Raw genomic sequence first — 16,600 nt, 5'->3', positions numbered from 1 at the left:
AGATCAGGTTGTTTAAGGGGGACTGAGCAAAGGTGTTGAGCGAAATGATCGCCGAGCCTGCGTATGGTCTCGCCGATGTAGAGAAGTTGACATCCAGAGCAGCGGTTACAACAGATGAGGTTCGAGGAGGTGCAGGTGAACCTCTGTTTGTAAGTTGTCTTAACTACAGATGCTCCCTAACTAACGATGCTTCGACTGGCGATATTTTGACTTGACAATGGGTCAAACGCTGGGCAACGGCAGTGACCTGCAGCTCGCTTCCGGCTATGTGATCAAGTGTATTAAATAATTTCCACGTACGATATTTTCGGTTTACGATGGGTTTATCGGAATGTAACCCCATTGTAAGTTGAGGAGCCCCTGTAGTTGGACCTGAGAGTTCTTCATAAACACACTGACCTGTTTTTCTACACTTGAACCCTCTTAGGTACGGAGTTAGAAACAGCCTCCTGATTGCCCCTATGCCAACTGCCTCCACTGCCCAGATCCTGGGTAATAATGAGTCCATTGAACCCTACACCAGCAACATCTACACGAGGCGGGTGTTGTCCGGGGAGTTCCAGGTCTGTGTTCTGTCATGCGGAATGCAAAAGGGAACGGTAGATCGGTCACCCACCCCTTCTCTCCAGAGATGCTGCCTGACCCGCTGAGTTACTCCGGCATTTTGTGTCTACTACAGGACTTTAGACAATAGACAATAGGTGCAGGAGTAGGCCATTCGGCCCTTCGAGCCAGCACCGCCATTCAATGTGATCATGGCTGATCATTCTCAATCAGTACCCCGTTCCTGCCTTCTCCCCATACCCCCTGACTCCGCTATCCTTAAGAGCTCTATCTAGCTCTCTCTTGAATGTATTCAGAGAATTGGCCTCCACTGCCTTCTGAGGCAGAGAATTCCACAGATTCACAACTCTGACTGAAAAAGTTTTTCTCATCTCTGTTCTAAATGGCCTACCCCTTATTCTTAAACTGTGGCCTTTTCAGTTTAGAGGGGGAAGGGTGCTCTCTCTCAGGAGTGTACGTGAACCAGTGAGTGTTTAAGATTCCTGGTTGCTGTTAGTAGCTTATTTCCTGATTTACTTAATTTCTTGACTTTTAAATTCTGTGACTACCACGGTGGGAGTGAGACTGGTACCTGGCCGACGGTCCACAGCTCATTTTTTCACAAAATGCTGGAGTAACTCAGCAGGTCAGGCAGCATCTTGGGAAAGAAGGAATGGGTGACGTTTCGGGTTGAGACCCTTCTTCAGACTGATGTCAGGGGGGCGGGACAAAGGAAGGATATAGGTGGAGACAGGAAGATAGAGGGAGATCTGGGAAGGAAGAGGGGAAGAGAGGGACAGAGGAACTATCTAAAGTTCGTGAAGTCGATGTTCATACCACTGGGCTGCAAACTGCCCAGGCGAAATATGAGGTGCTGTTCCTCCAATTTCCGGTGGGCCTCACTATGGCACTGGAGGAGGCCCATGACAGAAAGGTCAGACTTGGAATGGGAGGGGGAGTTGAAGTGCTCGGCCACCGGGAGATCAATTCGGTTAATGCGGACCGAGCGCAGGTGTTCAGCGAAGCGATCGCCGAGCCTGCACTTGGTTTCGCCGATGTAAATAAGTTGGCATCTAGAGCAGCGGATGCAATAGATGACGTTGGAGGAGGTGCCTCTGTCTCACCTGGAAAGACTGTTTGGGTCCTTGGATGGAGTTGAGGGGGAGGTAAAGGGACAGGTGTTGCATCTCGTGCGGTTGCAGGGGAAAGTGCCCGGGGTTGGGGTGGTTTGGGTAGGAAGGGACGAGTGGACCAGGGAGTTACGGAGGGAACGGTCTCTGCGGAACGCAGAAAGGGGAGGGGATGGGAAGGTATGGCCAGTTTTGGTGTCCCGTTGTAGGTGACGGAAATGTTGGTGGATGATATGTTGGATCCGCTGGCTGGTGGGGTGGAAGGTGAGAACGAGGGGGATTCTGTCCTTGTTGCGAGTGGGGGGATGGGGAACAAGAGCGGAGCTGCGGGATGTAGAAGAGACCCTAGTGTGTGCCTCATCTATAATGGAGGAGGGGAAGCCCCGTTTTCTCATGGTGGAGGTCTGGGACTGGGGCGGTGCGGTTTGTCACTGCACCTGTGCTACAGTATCGCAGGGATAGGGCAGCTTGTAATGCTGTGTGTGATCTTGCAGATCGTGAACCCGCACTTACTGAAGGACCTTACGGAGCGTGGGCTGTGGAACCAGGACATGAAGAACCAGATCATCGCCCAGAACGGATCGATCCAGGTAGCCAGTGTGCCCAAGTGTGGGGGAGAAATGGGTCCCTGGAGCTGACCCATTAATAGATCACAGCTGATTAGATTGGAGCGCAGGAGGGTGAGGGGTGATCTTATAGAGGTGTATAATCATAGAAACATAGAAAGTAGGTGCAGGAGAAGGCCATTCAGCCCTTCGAGCCAGCACCGCCATTCAATATGATCATGGCTGATCGTCCAAAATCAGTACCCTGTTCCTGCTTTCTCCCCGTTGATTCCCTTAGCCCTAAGAGCTAAATCTAACTCTCCCTTTAAAACATCCAGTGAATTGGCCTCCATTGCCTTCTGTGGCAGAGAATTCCACATATTCACAACTCTCTGGGTGAAAAAGTTTTTCCTCATCTCAGTCCTAAATGGCCTGCCCCTTATTCTTAAACTGTGACCCCTGGTTCTGGACTCCCCCCAACATGGGGAACATTTTCCTGAATCTACCCTGTCCAATCCTTTAAGAATTCTACATGTTTCTATAAGGTCCGCAAAAAAAATCCAAAAGATTAGTCGAGCATGATTTCCCCTTCATAAATCCATGCTGAACTTGACTGATTCCATCACTGCTTTGCAAGTGCGCTGCTATAACATTTAATAAACGACTCCAGCATCTTCCCCACTACCGATGTAAGGCTAATAGGTCTATAATTTCCTGTTTTCGCTCGCCTTCCTTTCTTAAAAAGTGAGGTTATATTGGCTACCCTCCAGAACTGTTCAAGGAATATGGGGAGAAAGCAGAAATGGGGTACTGATTCTGGTTGATCAGCCACAATCGTTTTGAATGGTGGTGCTGGCTCGAAGAGCCGAATGACCTACTCCTGCACCTACTTTTTATGTTTCTACAAAATAATGAGAGGAATAGATGGGGTAGATGCACAGTCTCTTGCCCAGAGTAGGTGAATCGAGGATCAGAGGGCATAGGTTTAAGGTGAAGGGGAAAAGATTTGATAGGAATCTACACGAATCACGTATGCCTGCATATTGTTCATATCTTTCTCTGCCTTGCCTATTGAAGTGTCTGCCTAAATGTGTCTGTATCTGATCCTCTATCTCCTCTGCTGTGGACCAGATATCAATTGTTCTGCCTAGACTTGAGAAACATAGAAAATAGGTATAGGAGGAGGCCATTTGGCCCTTTGGGCTAGCACTGCCATTCATTGTGATCATGGCCGATCATCTACAATCAGTAACCTGTGCCTGCCTTCTTCCCATATCCCTTGATTCCGCTAGCCCCTAGAGCTCTATCTAACTCTTTTAAATTCATCCAGGGAATTGGCCTCCACTGCCTTCTGTGGCAGAGAATTCCACATTCACAACTCTGGGTGAAAACGTTTCTTATCACCTCAGTTTCAAATGCCCCCTCCCCCTTTATTCTTGGACTGTCCACTGGTTCTGGACTACCCCGACATTGGGAACATTTTTCCTGCATCTAGCTTTTCCAGTCCTTTTCTAAGTCCTTTAAACATCTCCATAAGATTCCCTCTAAATTCCAGTGAATACAAGCCCAGTCTTTCCAGCGTGGAAACAAACCTTCGGCTCATTGAGTCCATGGCAGCCGCGATCACCCTGTACACCAGCACGAACCTACACACTAGGGACAATTTACCAAAGCCAATTCACCTACAAACCTGTATATCTTTGGAGTGTGGGAGGAAAGCGGATCACCCGGCAAAAACCCACTTGGTCACGGGGAGAACGTACAAACATCGTACAGACAGCACCCGCAGTCAGGATCGATCCTTAAGGATAGCGGAGTGAGGGAGTATGGGGAGAAGGCAAGAACGGGGTACTGATTGAGAGTGATCAGCCATGATCGCATTGAATGGCGGTGCTGGCTCGAAGGGCTGAATGGCCTCCTCCTGCACCTATTGTCTATTGATCCCGGGTTTCTGGTACTGTAAGAGAGCAACTGTACTGCTGCACCACCGTGCAACCAGAAGATTGGATTCCTATGTTTACACTGGGAAGCCCCTTGGAAAATTCCATTTAGCTTGTAGGTGTACCCTGAAGGGACTTTAGGAGTAGAGGAACTTGCAGAAAGGTTAGTTCTTTCAAGAGAGGGATGAACTGTGTTCTTGTGCTTGTAAGTCGATGTTTCTGGGTATTGCAAACATTTCTTTTTGGCAGAGTATTGACGGGGTCCCATGTGACCTGAAGTCTCTGTACAAGACTATCTGGGAGATATCACAAAAGACTATCATCAAGATGGGTGCAGACCGTGGGGCCTACATTGACCAGAGCCAGTCACTCAACATCCATGTGGCCGAACCCAATTACGCCAAGCTGACCAGCATGCACTTCTACGGGTGGAAGCAGGTGAGTGTTACGGCTGGGATCAGTCCCATAGTCAGCTGTACAGCACGGAAACGGGCCCTCCTTGATTGGTACGGGTGTCGGGTTATTGGGAGAAGGCAGGAGAATGGGGTTAGGAAAGAGATATAGATCAGCCATGATTGAATGGCTGAGTAGACTTGATGGGCCGAATGGCCTAATTCTGCTCCTATCGCATAACCTTCAGTCCATGCAGGCCATGTTGACCTACTGGCTGAGTCCCATTTGCCTGCATTTGGCCCAATCCCAGCAAACACTTCCTGTCTAAAACACTCTGAACGCTGTTATTGTATCTGTTTCTACAACTTTCTCTGCCATTTCGTTCCAGATATGGACTACCTTCTGAGGGGAAAAGCTTCCCCTGATGTTCCACTTAAATCTCTCCCCTCTTATATTAAATCTGTACCCTCTAGTTTTAGAATTCTCTATCCTGGGAAAAAGACTAAGCGTTCACTTTATCTATGCCCCTCACGATCTTGTACGCATCACACTGCTGAACTCTTACCAACCGATTGCATCCATAGAAATCATAGAACATAGAAAATAGGTGCAGGAGGAGGCCATTTGGCCCTTCGAGCCAGCACCGCCATTCATTGTGATCATGGCTGATCGTCCCCAATCAATGACCCGTGCCTGCCTTCTCCCCATATCCCTTGATTCCACTAGCCCCTAGAGCTCTATCTAACTCTTTCCTAAATCCATCCAGTGATTTGACCTCCACTGCCGTCTGTGGCAGAGAATTCCACAAATTCACAACTCTCTGGGTGAAAAGGTTTTTTCTCACCTCAGTTTTAAATGGCCTCCACTTTATTATAATTTTATACGTCTCTATAAGATCCCCTCATCCTTCTAAACTCTGATAATAAAAAAACTCTTGACTTGACTCTTGGGTGCTGAGAGTCTGTGCGCAGTGCTGATCACTTTGCTTGACTCTTGGGTGCTGAGAGTCTGTGTGCAGTGCTGATCACTTTGCTTGCCTCTGCAGGGGCTGAAGACTGGCATGTATTACCTGAGGACCAGACCTGCAGCCAATCCGATCCAGTTCACACTGAACAAGGAGAAGCTGCGGGAAACCTCGGCCGTTGCCGCGGAGAAGGAAAAGAACAAGGCGGCCATGGTGTGCTCGCTGGAGAACCGGGCCGACTGCCTGATGTGTGGCTCCTAGACCGGGAGCACTCGCCAGTATCCTCCTCTCGTCTAATCCTGAGGTAGGACTCATAGACAGCGTCACTGCAAGACACAGACTAGGACACCCTGCTCTTCTCCAGATCCACACCAATAAATGAACATACTCCACTCAACAAAATGTAGTAATGGGCTCACATTGAGCTGCTTGTCCTCCCTCACCTTTTCATGCCTCACGGGAGATGTCTCTATTCCAACTGACAGTGCCCTCGGGAGCTGGGCTTGTATTTTGGGTGGGATGACTTGCAGTAGCTGGAGTGATGCCAGCTCGCTTGCTCGCACGCTCCTGCTGTTGGTGTGGTTTTATCAGCATCCTCATTAGATGGCTGCAATATCTGGTGCCATCGTACACTGCCATCATTCACTGCCATCGTACACTGCCATCGTACACTGCCATCATTCACTGCCATCGTACACTGCCATCGTACACTGCCATCATTCACTGCCATCGTACACTGCCATCGTACACTGCCATCATTCACTGCCATCGTACACTGCCATCGTACACTGCCATCATTCACTGCCATCGTTCACTGCCATTCAATCATGACTAATGTATTTTTCTCTCTTCTCCCCATATGCTCTGACACCCATACTGACCAAGAATCTATCTTGTACCTTACAGTGTTTATTCTTTGCTCAAAAGTATTAACCATTGATACTGATTAAACATTTCTGAAGAACATTGTTTTCTCTTTTCCGGAATGTTGGCTTGATTCATAGACAACAGGTGCAGGAGGAGGCCATTCAATATGATCATGGCTGATCATCCAAAATCAGTACCCCGTTCCTGCTTTTTCTTCAAAACCCTTGATTCCTTTGGCCCTTAGAGCTAAATTTAACTCCCTCTTGAAAACAGGGAGTCCTGATTCAGTCACCAATGCAGCAGAGAAAGATGGGCAATGGTGCCATAGTTCAGAGATGTAGCGTGGAAACAGGCCTATCGGCCCAACGAGTCTGCACCGACCAGCAATCCCTGCACATTAACACCATCCTACATGCACGAGGGACAATTTACATTTATACCAAGCCAATTAACCTACAAACCTGCATGTCTTTGGACTGTGGGAGGAAACAGAAGATCTCGGAGAAAGCCCACACGGTCACGGGGAGAATGTACAAACACCGTGCAGACAGCACCCGTAGTCGGGATGGAACCCGCCTCTGGTGTTGGAAGCGCTGTGCCAATGTGCCCGCCCTTTGGAACAAGGTGTGTTCAACTTTCCTCACTAAAGGACAGGCCATCCATCAATGCTCAAGGTTCTCATCCCATCTGATACTGTAAACGCATCCTCGGTAATAACCGTGCATGTACACGTTTCTTTACTCTCTGATTATGTGACTAGTTTGCATAGTTATCTATATAAATACTAGATGGTGTAGACCCACTGGGTGAAAACCTCTCCTGCGGGAGCGGCAACCCTCCATGTAGGCCTCTCCTGCGGCCTGGCAACCCTCCGTGTAGGCCTCTCCTGCGGGCCTGGCAACCCTCCGTGTAGGCCTCTCCTGGGGAGCAGCAACCCTCCGTGTAGGCATCTCCTGCGGCCTGGCAACCCTCCGTGTAGGCCTCTCCTGCAGGCCTGGCAACCCTCTGGGTAGGCCTCTCTGCGGGCCTGGCAACCCTCCATGTAGGCCTCTCCTGTGGCGACAGTTCGGCGGCTCCTGCAGGAGAGATTTGGTTCATCTTGTTTGACACTGCCCCGGCGCTGCATCACGGGAGGAACGACAGGCACGCTGGGACGGGCACCGGTCCTCCCAGCGTGGCGGGGAGCGCATTTATTAAAGTTTATTAAGTTCATTGTTTTTACAATACAATACAATATACAATATATCTTTATTGTCATTGTACAGGGGTACAACGAGATTGGGAATGCGCCTCCCATACGATGCAATAAATTAATTAGCTAATCAGTATTAATTTAAACAACCCAATGAAACAAATTAGAAACAGTTTTAAAACAGAATAAAGTGCAAGTAGATCTGTGCCGGTTCACTGCGATGTGACCATCCGGCTCAGCAGGACCGGTTCATGGCAGCTATGGCCCTGGGGATGAAGCTGTTCCTGAGTCTGGCGGTGCGGGCGTAGAAGGCCTTGTAGCGTCTGCCCGATGGTAGAAGTTTGAACAGACTATTGCAGGGGTGTGAAGAGTCTTTGTGAATGCTGGTGGCTTTTCTGAGGCATCGTGTGTTGTAGATGCCCTCCAAAATGTAACAAAACTTAATCAATCGAGACCGCAGGGGAATGGTGAGTAGGGTGGGCCTAAAATTGTTGCACTATCTTGTACCGTTTTGGCTGTATTTCGGGCACGTACAAATGCGATACATATACGCACGAATATACAATATGAGAGCCCACCCTCGGAGATAGATTTAAACTTTAAAATGTGAATAACTTTTAAAATAACCGATATCAATGAAACTTCCATTAGCACCAAAGGGACGACGGTGAGTAAAGTGGGCCTAAAATTGTTGCTATCAAGTACCGTTTTGGCTGTAGTTCAGGAACAAACAAATAAACAAGAGTTTTAGTAGAAAGATATAGATACCGCACAGCTTCGCCTCTGATGGACATGTACAAACAGCTACATGCAAGCATGGAAGGGCATGCCCTTGCTTGGTTTTACTTCCTCATTGTGTATTTGTGGAGTTCGGGAACTTACAACGTCTTGGCAGCCTCCCTGTATCACTCCACCAATAGTTGACTCTGCATCATGTTAACAGGATGGCTGTAGCCTGGCGGAAGCCATTTAAATATTCATTGAGGACCTCACCCATCTCCCGAGGCTCCTCACATAGAAATCATTGTGGTATTTGAGAGGCATTTTACATAACATGTGCTGAAAGTGAAGAGGAAAAGATTTAATAGAAATCTGAGACGCAACCATTTAACACAAAGGGTGAAGCTGCCAGAGGCAGTTGAGGCAGAGACGATCCCAACATTTAAGAGACATTTAGACGGTTACATGGAAAGGATGTTTGGAGGGATATGGGCCAAACGCAGGCAGGTGGGACTAGTGTACCTGGGACATGTGTGGGCAAGTTAGGCCAAAGGGCCTATTTCCATGACGTATGACAATATATATTTTTTAAATCTCTCCCAAAGCTATCATGCTGGTTTTGCTCCCCTGATTTCCTTACATCCACTGCATTCCCTGTATTCTCAGTGTTTGCATGATCCTACTTGCATGTTCCTGGCCCACACACTGCTCAGAGCCACAATACTTGCATGTTCCTGACCCACACGCTGTTCGGAGCCTCCATACTTGCATGTTCCTGTACCACACGCTGTTCAGAGCCTCAATACTTGGAAGACTAAGGAAGTTTGGCATGTTTCCAATGACGTACAAATTTCTACAGATGTACTGTAGAAAGCATCCTATCTGAATGCATCACAGATTGGTTTGGCAACAGCTCTGCCTAAGACTGCAAGAAATCGCAGAGCTATAGATGCAGTCTGTAAGCCAGAGTAAGAGAATCGAAGACCAGAGGACATAGGTTCAAGATGAAGGGGAAAAGATTTAATAGGAATCCGAGGGGCAACGTTTTCACACAGGGCGGTGGGTGTATGGAACAAACTGCCAGAGGAGGTAGTTGAGGCTGGGACTATCCCATTGTTTAAGATACAGTTGGATGGGTGCATGGATAGGACAGGTTTGGAGGGTTATGGACCAAGCGCAGGCAAGTGGGACTAGGGTAGCTGGGACATTGTTGGCCGGTGTGGGCTAGTTGGGCTGAAGGGCCTGTTTCCACACTATCACTCTGACTATGACCTGTGGATGCAGCCCAGACAATCACAGACCAGACTCCATTCTTCCTTCCTCATCTCCTTTAACCTTTGTCTACCCATTTCCCAATCGAATCCCCCCTCATCAGCATTCTCTCATCATTTGGATCCATGTACATGGATAAGACAGGTTATCCATCTGTGGGACTATCGTAGATGGGACATTGTTGGCCGGTGTGAGCTAGTTGGGCCAAAGGGCCTGTTACCACACTGTATCACTCTATGACTCAATGATCTGCTTGGCTTAGTCATGCCCTCACCCTCTTCCAGCTTGCATCTCCACCAGTCTGGAGAAAGGTTCTGACCCAAAATGCTGACTCTTCACCAGTACTTTGTTTCACCTGTGATTATGTTGGCTGCTCTCCTGAAGCAGCATGAAGTGTAATGGAGTTAATAAAGGGGAGTCTGGCCTGAGGTGGACTGGGCCACATAGAAATTAGGTGCAGGAGGAGACCATTTGGCCCTTCAAGCCAGCACCGCCATTCATTGTGATCATGGCTGATCATCCATAATCAGTAACCCGTGCCTGCCTTCTCCCCATATCCCTTGATTCCACTAGCCCTGAGAGCTCTATCTAACTCTCTTTTAAATTCATCCAGTGAATTGGCCTCCACTGGCTTCTGTGGCAGAGAATTCCCCAAATTCACAACTCTCTGGGTGAAAAAGTTTTTCCTCACCTCAGTTTTAACTGGTCTCCCCTTTACTCTTAGACTGGCCCCTGGTTCTGGACTCCCCCAACATTGGGAACATTTTTCCTGCATCGAGCTTGTCTAGTCCTTTTATAATTTCATACATTTCTATAAATGTTATTGTACATCCACAGCCCTCTGCAATTTGATCGGTGCAGGCAAGTTGGGCCGAAGGGCCTATTTCCATGCTTTATGACTACTTCTTTTTTTTTTTAAAGCAGAGTAGTTGGCAAACCAAGCTATGGTGCAACTTGACAGGATGCTTTTTAACTGGTAACAGTTGTTGGAATAGTTTCTACACATCCGATTAGGATGCATCACAGTTTGCTTTGTCAACCGCTCTGCCCAAGACTGCAAGGAATTATCATATATATATACATATATATATATATATATATACATATATATATATATATATATACAGCCGGAAACAGGCCTTTTCGGCCCACCAAGTCCGTGCCGCCCAGTGATCCCTGTACATTAACACTATCCTACACCCACTAGGGACAATTTTTACATTTACCCAGCCAATTAACCTACATACCTGTACGTCTTTGGAGTGGGAGGAAACCGAAGATCTCGGAGAAAACCCACGCAGGTCACGGGGAGAACGTACAAACTCCTTAGTGCAGCACCCGTAGTCAGGATCGAACCTGAGTCTCCGGCGCTGCATTCGCTGTAAAGCAGCAACTCTACCGCTGCGCTACCGTGCCCCAGAGGTTGGGCAAGCTAGGGCTTTATTCCTTGGAGAACCAGAAACCTGAGCCACGAGGTTTTCACTCATGGAATGGGCTGGCAGAGGAGGTAGTTGATGCAGGGGCAATAACATTTAAAATACATTTGGACAGGTACATATATAGGAAAGGTTTTAAGTGATATGGACCAAATGCAGGCACATGGAACTAGCTCAGATGGGATATATAATAACAAGGAACTGCAGAATCTGGTCTGTACCAAAGATGGATGCAAAATGCTGGAGTAACTGAGCAGGTCAGGCAGCATCTTTGAAAAAAATGGACACAATTTTCTCCAGAGATGCTGCCTGACCTGAGTCACTCCAGCATTTTATGTTTATCTTTAGACAGGTCTCTTGGTTGGCATGGAGTTGGACTGAAGGGCCTGTTTCTGTGCTGTATGACTCTTAGAATTCATGATCATCTCACTGTCAATGTTCAAGTAGATACAGCAACACGGAACGCTGGAGTAACTCAGTGGGGCAGGCAGCATCTCTGGAGAGAAGGAATGGGTGATGTTTTGGGTCGAGATCCTCCATCAGACGGGACAATAACAAGATCCAGAGGAAGCCACAACAAGCAGCTTCTAGTTTAACAACACACATCTACTCCCTACAACCAGTCTTTTGTCCCTGAAGCAATTTCCCTCTGAAATGCCCTCCCATAATCCTCTGTTGACATGCCCACCAACCTACGCAACCTTCAAGACCTCCATCTAGGTCCACAGACAAAGCCCCCACTAGACCAGACCCACTCTCGCCAAGTTCCAGTGTAGAAACATAGAAAATAGGTGCAGGAGTAGGCCATTCGAGCCTGCACCGCCATTCAATATGATCATGGCTGATCATCCAGCTCAGTAACCTGTACCTGCCTTCTCTCCATACCCCCTGATCCCTATAGCCACAAGGGCCACATCTAACTCCCTCTTAAATATAGCCAATGAACTGGCCTCAACTACCTTCTGTGGCAGAGAATTCCACAGACTCACCACTCTCTGTGTGAAGAAATGTCTTCTCATCTCGGTCCTAAAAGACTTCCCCCTTATCCTTAAGCTGTGACCCCTGGTTCTGGACTTCCCCAACATCGGGAACAATCTTCCCGCATCTAGCCTCCAATCCCTTAAGAATTTTATATGTTTCAATAAGATCCCCCCTCAGTCTTCTAAATTCCAGGGAGTATAAGCCTAGTCTATCCAGTCTTTCTTCATATGAAAGTCCTGCCATCCCAGGAATCAATCTGGTGAACCTTCTCTGTACTCCCTCTAAGGCTAGAATGTCTTTCCTCAGGTTAGGAGACCAAAACTGTGCACAATACTCCAGGTGTGGTCTCACCAAGGCCCTGTACAACTGCAGCAGAACCTCCCTGCTCCTATACTCAAATCCTCTTGCTATGAATGCCAACATACCATTCGCTTTCTTCACTGCCTGCTGCACCTGCACGCTTGCTTTCAATGACTGGTGCACCATGACACCCAGGTCACGTTGCATCTCCCCTTTTCCTAATCGTTCACCATTCAGGTAATACTCTGCTCTCCTGTTCTTGCCGCCAAAGTGGATAACCTCACATTTATCCACATTATATTGCATCTGCCATGCATTTGCCCACTCTCCTAATCTATCCAAGTCACTCTGCAGCCTCTTAGCATCCTCCTCACAGCTAACACTGCCACCCAGCTTCGTGTCATCCGCAAACTTAGAGATATTGCATTCAATTCCCTCGTCCAAATCATTAATATATATTGTAAATAACGGGTCCCAGCACTGAGCCTTGCTTTACCCCACTAGTCACTGCCTGCCATTCCGAAAAGGACCCGTTTATTCCTACTCTTTGCTTCCTGTCCGCCAACCAATTCTCTATCCACCTCAACACTGAACCCCCAATACCGTGTGCTTTAAGTTTGTACCCCAATCTCCTATGTGGGACCTTGTCGAAGGCCTTCTGAAAGTCCAGATATAACACATCAACTGGTTCTCCCTTATCCACTCTACTAGTTACATCCTCGAAAAATTCTATAAGATTCGTCAGGCATGATTTGCCTTTGGTAAATCCATGCTGACTTTGTCCGATGATTTCACCACTTTCCAAATGTGATGCTATCACATCTTTAATAACTGACTCTAGCATTTTCCCCACTACCGACATTAGGCTAACTGGTCTATAATTCCCCGTTTTCTCTCTCCCTCCCTTTTTAAAAAGTGGGGTTACATTAGCTACCCTCCAATCATATATATAACATATAACATATAACAACTACAGCATGGAAACAGGCCTGTCCGGCCCTACCAGTCCACGCCGACCATTCTCCCTGACCTAGTCTCATCTACCTGCACTCAGACCATAACCCTCCAATCCCCTCCTATCCATATACCTATCCAATTTCCTCAGGAACTACTCCAGAATCTAAAGAGTCTTGAAAAATTATCACTAATGCATCCACTAATAAAGAGGTCCCTGGTGGCCTCTTTGGAGGTGATGACTACAAGATGGTGGTGCTGGCTCGAAGGGCCGAATGGCCTACTCTTGCACCTATTAGACACCAACGGGACCCTTCTTCAGATGCGTAGGAAAGAACACTGCAGATGCAGGTTTAAATCGAAGGTAGAAACAAAATGCTGGAGTAACTCAGCGGGTCAGGCAGCATCTGTGGAGAACATGGATAGGTGACGTTTCGGGTCGAGACCCTTCAGAAGTGTGCAAGTGTGGGGGGGGCACATTGCCCCCCATCCCACTGTGCTGGCGCTGGTTCCCGCCAGCATCAAATATGGCGGCGCCGACCCTCGCGCAGGCGCGCTGGTGCGGAGGGCGGGAGCGCGCGTGCGCGGGCTGGGAGACGGAGCGGACGGAGTAGAGCGGACAGTGTGAGGGAGCGCCGCCGCGGCCTGAGAGAGAGAGAGTGTGTGTGTGAGGGAGCGCCCGACCCTCCGGACTCGCCATGGAGGCCGGCGCCGCGCTGCTGGCCTGGCTGCTGTGCGCCACGCTGCTCAGGTGGAGCGGGGCCACGTTGGAGGAGGCGGCCGTGGCAGGTGAGGGGATGGCGGGCGGAGGGGTCAAGGCCTGAGAGGCCGAGGCTTCAGGTCCAGCCGGGCCCGGGGTTAGGCCGGAGGCGGCCGGGGAGGGGAGTGGAGTGGGGAGGGGGGGGTCAATGTCCACCTGCCTGGCTAATTCTCTCCCCCCCCCCCCCCCCGGGCTGACCCCCCGCTGGAATGGGGGGGGGGGGGGGGGGTCAATGTCCACCTGCCTGGCTAATTCTCCCCCCCCCCCCCCCCGGGCTGACCCCCCGCTGGAATGGGGGGGGGGGGGGGGGTTGTATCTGCGGCAGACACAAAATGAGTGGAGAATAGGAAAGAAAACCTGCGATTTCTCCTCAAAGCATTTTGTGAATAAATACCTTCGATTTGTACCAGCATCTGCAGTTATTTTCTTAAACAAAACTGCAGGTGCCGGTTGAAATCGAAGATAGACAGACCCAAATTGGTGGAAAATAGGAAAGAAAACTGCAAATGTTGGTTTAAATCGGGTAGACAGACACAAAATTAGTCGAAAATAGGAAAGAAAACTGCAAATGTTGGTTTAAATTGCAGGTAGACACAAAATGAGTCAAAGAATAGGAAAGAAAACTGCAGGTGCCGGTTTAAATCGAAGGTAGACAGACACAAAATGAGTGGAGAATAGGACAGAAAACTGTAAATGCTGGTTTAAATTGGGTAGACAGACGCAAAATGAGTCGAAAATAGGAAAGAAAACTGCAAATGCTGGTTTAAATTGAAGGTCGACACAAAATGCTGTAGTAACTCAGCGGGACAGGCAGCATCTGTGGAGAAAAAAAAGGAATGGGTAAGATTTCAGGTCCAGACCCTTCTTCAGACTAAGGGTCTTGACTTGGGCTCAGTCTGGGTCTACACGGCAGGCTGGAGTAGATCTGAAGAAGGGTCTTGGCCCGAAACGTCACCTATCCATGTTCTCCAGAGATGCTGCCTGTCCCCGCTGAGTTACTCCAGCATTTTTTTTTGTCTTACCTGCGATTTAAACCAGCATCTGCAGTTTTCTTTCCTACACGTTTGGGTCTGCGGGCTGGACCAGGCTGGGTATTATTAATCAGACAAACACAAAATGCTGGAAGAGTAACTCAGCGGGACAGGCAGCATCTGTGAAGGAAAAAAAAAACAATGGGTGAGGTTTTGGGTCCAGACCCTCCTTCAGACTGAGGGTTTTGACTTGGGCTCAGTCTGGGTCTACACGCTGGGCTGGAGTAGGAGTGAATCACAGACCGCTAGTTACCTGGGCTCGGTATTAAACTCGGGCTCAGCCTGGCTATTTACCAACCAGGTAATTCAGCACAAATCGTCCCTCATTCCTTCTCTCCACAGATGCTGTCTGTCCATGCTGAGTTACTCCAGCTTTTTGTGGCTATCTTCGGTTTAAACCAGCATCTGCAGTTCCTTCCTACACATTTACCAACCAGGTACCAAGTGCGGCACATTGGCCCGTGTCTGGAAGGGTAGGAAGGAACTGCAGATGCAGGTTTACACCGAATATAATACACAAATTGCTAGGAGTAACTCAGCGGGGCAGGCAGCATCTCTGTCTGGATGGGTATTGACAGTGAGGGTGCTGTGTTTATATGTTAAGGCTGCATACTGGTTTAATGTGAAGATACACACAAAAAACTGGAGTAACTAAGCAGGACAGGCACCATCTCTGGAGAGAAGGAATGGGTGACGCTTCAGATGGAGACCATTCTTCAGAGGGGTCTCGACCCGAAACATCACCCATTCCTTCTCTTTAGAGATGCTGCCTGTCCCAATGAGTTACTCCAGCTTTTTTGTGTCTATCTTCGGTTTAAACCAGGATCTGCAGTTCCTTCCTACTGGTTAAATGTTATGCATGTTCAGGTTAGGGTGCGAATATACCTGGGATAGGGCAATGCCCAGGCTGAGGGTGATTATGTAGTTGGGATAGTGTTGTACTTTGGTTTTCAGTATGAAGGGGAAGGGTCAGAATAGGCATAACATTGGGGTAGGGCAGTAAAACACAAGTACTGTCCCCAGAAGATAGATATAAAATGCTGGAGTAACTCAGCAGGTCAGGCAGCATCTCTGGAAAAAAGGAATAGGTGATGATTGGGACAAGACCCTTCGTCAGACTTGGATCCATTCCTTTTCCTTTAAATTAATCCATGACAAGGTGTGTGTGAATCACCCCAGTTTCATGATTTGATATATCATGTGACGTGAGATTTATGATTGATGAATACATTTTATGCAGTATGTGCAGATACAAGGAATGTGCCTTGGTGCTGCGCTCACAAATGACATCACAAACATGCAGTTAACAATTAAGAAAAAGCATAACCACATCAACCATGATCTTATGTATGTTGTTATACTGTTGACTAATCAATATTTCACAGAGCTTGTCTGGGATACAGCTTGGGTATGAGCTGCCAGAGGAGGCGGTGGAGGCAGGAGCAGTAACAACAGTTGAGAGGCAACCAGACAAGCACATGAAGGAGCAACGCAAGGCTATGGAATTGATGCAGGCGTGGGATTAGCACAGATGGACATGAAGGCTGGCATAGACGCCATGGTTTCTGTGCT

General features: G+C 48.3%; 2 protein-coding genes across 3 annotated transcripts in view; both read left to right on the top strand.

Annotated features, from left to right (window-relative positions):
• Positions 1 to 6,472, top strand: part of rrm1 (ribonucleotide reductase M1 polypeptide) — a 94,676-nt gene extending 88,204 nt beyond the window's left edge. The window contains exons 17-20 of the mRNA XM_078401934.1: positions 428 to 563; positions 2,168 to 2,263; positions 4,408 to 4,596; positions 5,597 to 6,472. Coding sequence (XP_078258060.1) covers positions 428 to 563; positions 2,168 to 2,263; positions 4,408 to 4,596; positions 5,597 to 5,776 — 601 coding nt within the window. The 3' untranslated portion in view covers positions 5,777 to 6,472. The remainder of the gene's footprint in view (positions 1 to 427; positions 564 to 2,167; positions 2,264 to 4,407; positions 4,597 to 5,596) is intronic.
• A 7,335-nt stretch (positions 6,473 to 13,807) lies between these two features.
• The window catches only part of stim1a (stromal interaction molecule 1a), a 101,638-nt gene continuing 98,845 nt past the window's right edge, over positions 13,808 to 16,600 (top strand). For both annotated transcript variants that reach the window (XM_078401933.1, XM_078401932.1), the window contains exon 1: positions 13,808 to 14,026. In XM_078401933.1, coding sequence (XP_078258059.1) covers positions 13,936 to 14,026 — 91 coding nt within the window. In that variant the 5' untranslated portion in view covers positions 13,808 to 13,935. The remainder of the gene's footprint in view (positions 14,027 to 16,600) is intronic.

Source organism: Rhinoraja longicauda, chromosome 7, assembly GCF_053455715.1.
Source record: "Rhinoraja longicauda isolate Sanriku21f chromosome 7, sRhiLon1.1, whole genome shotgun sequence".
NCBI lineage: Eukaryota > Metazoa > Chordata > Chondrichthyes > Rajiformes > Arhynchobatidae > Rhinoraja > Rhinoraja longicauda.
This window is presented reverse-complemented; position numbering and strand designations above follow the sequence as displayed.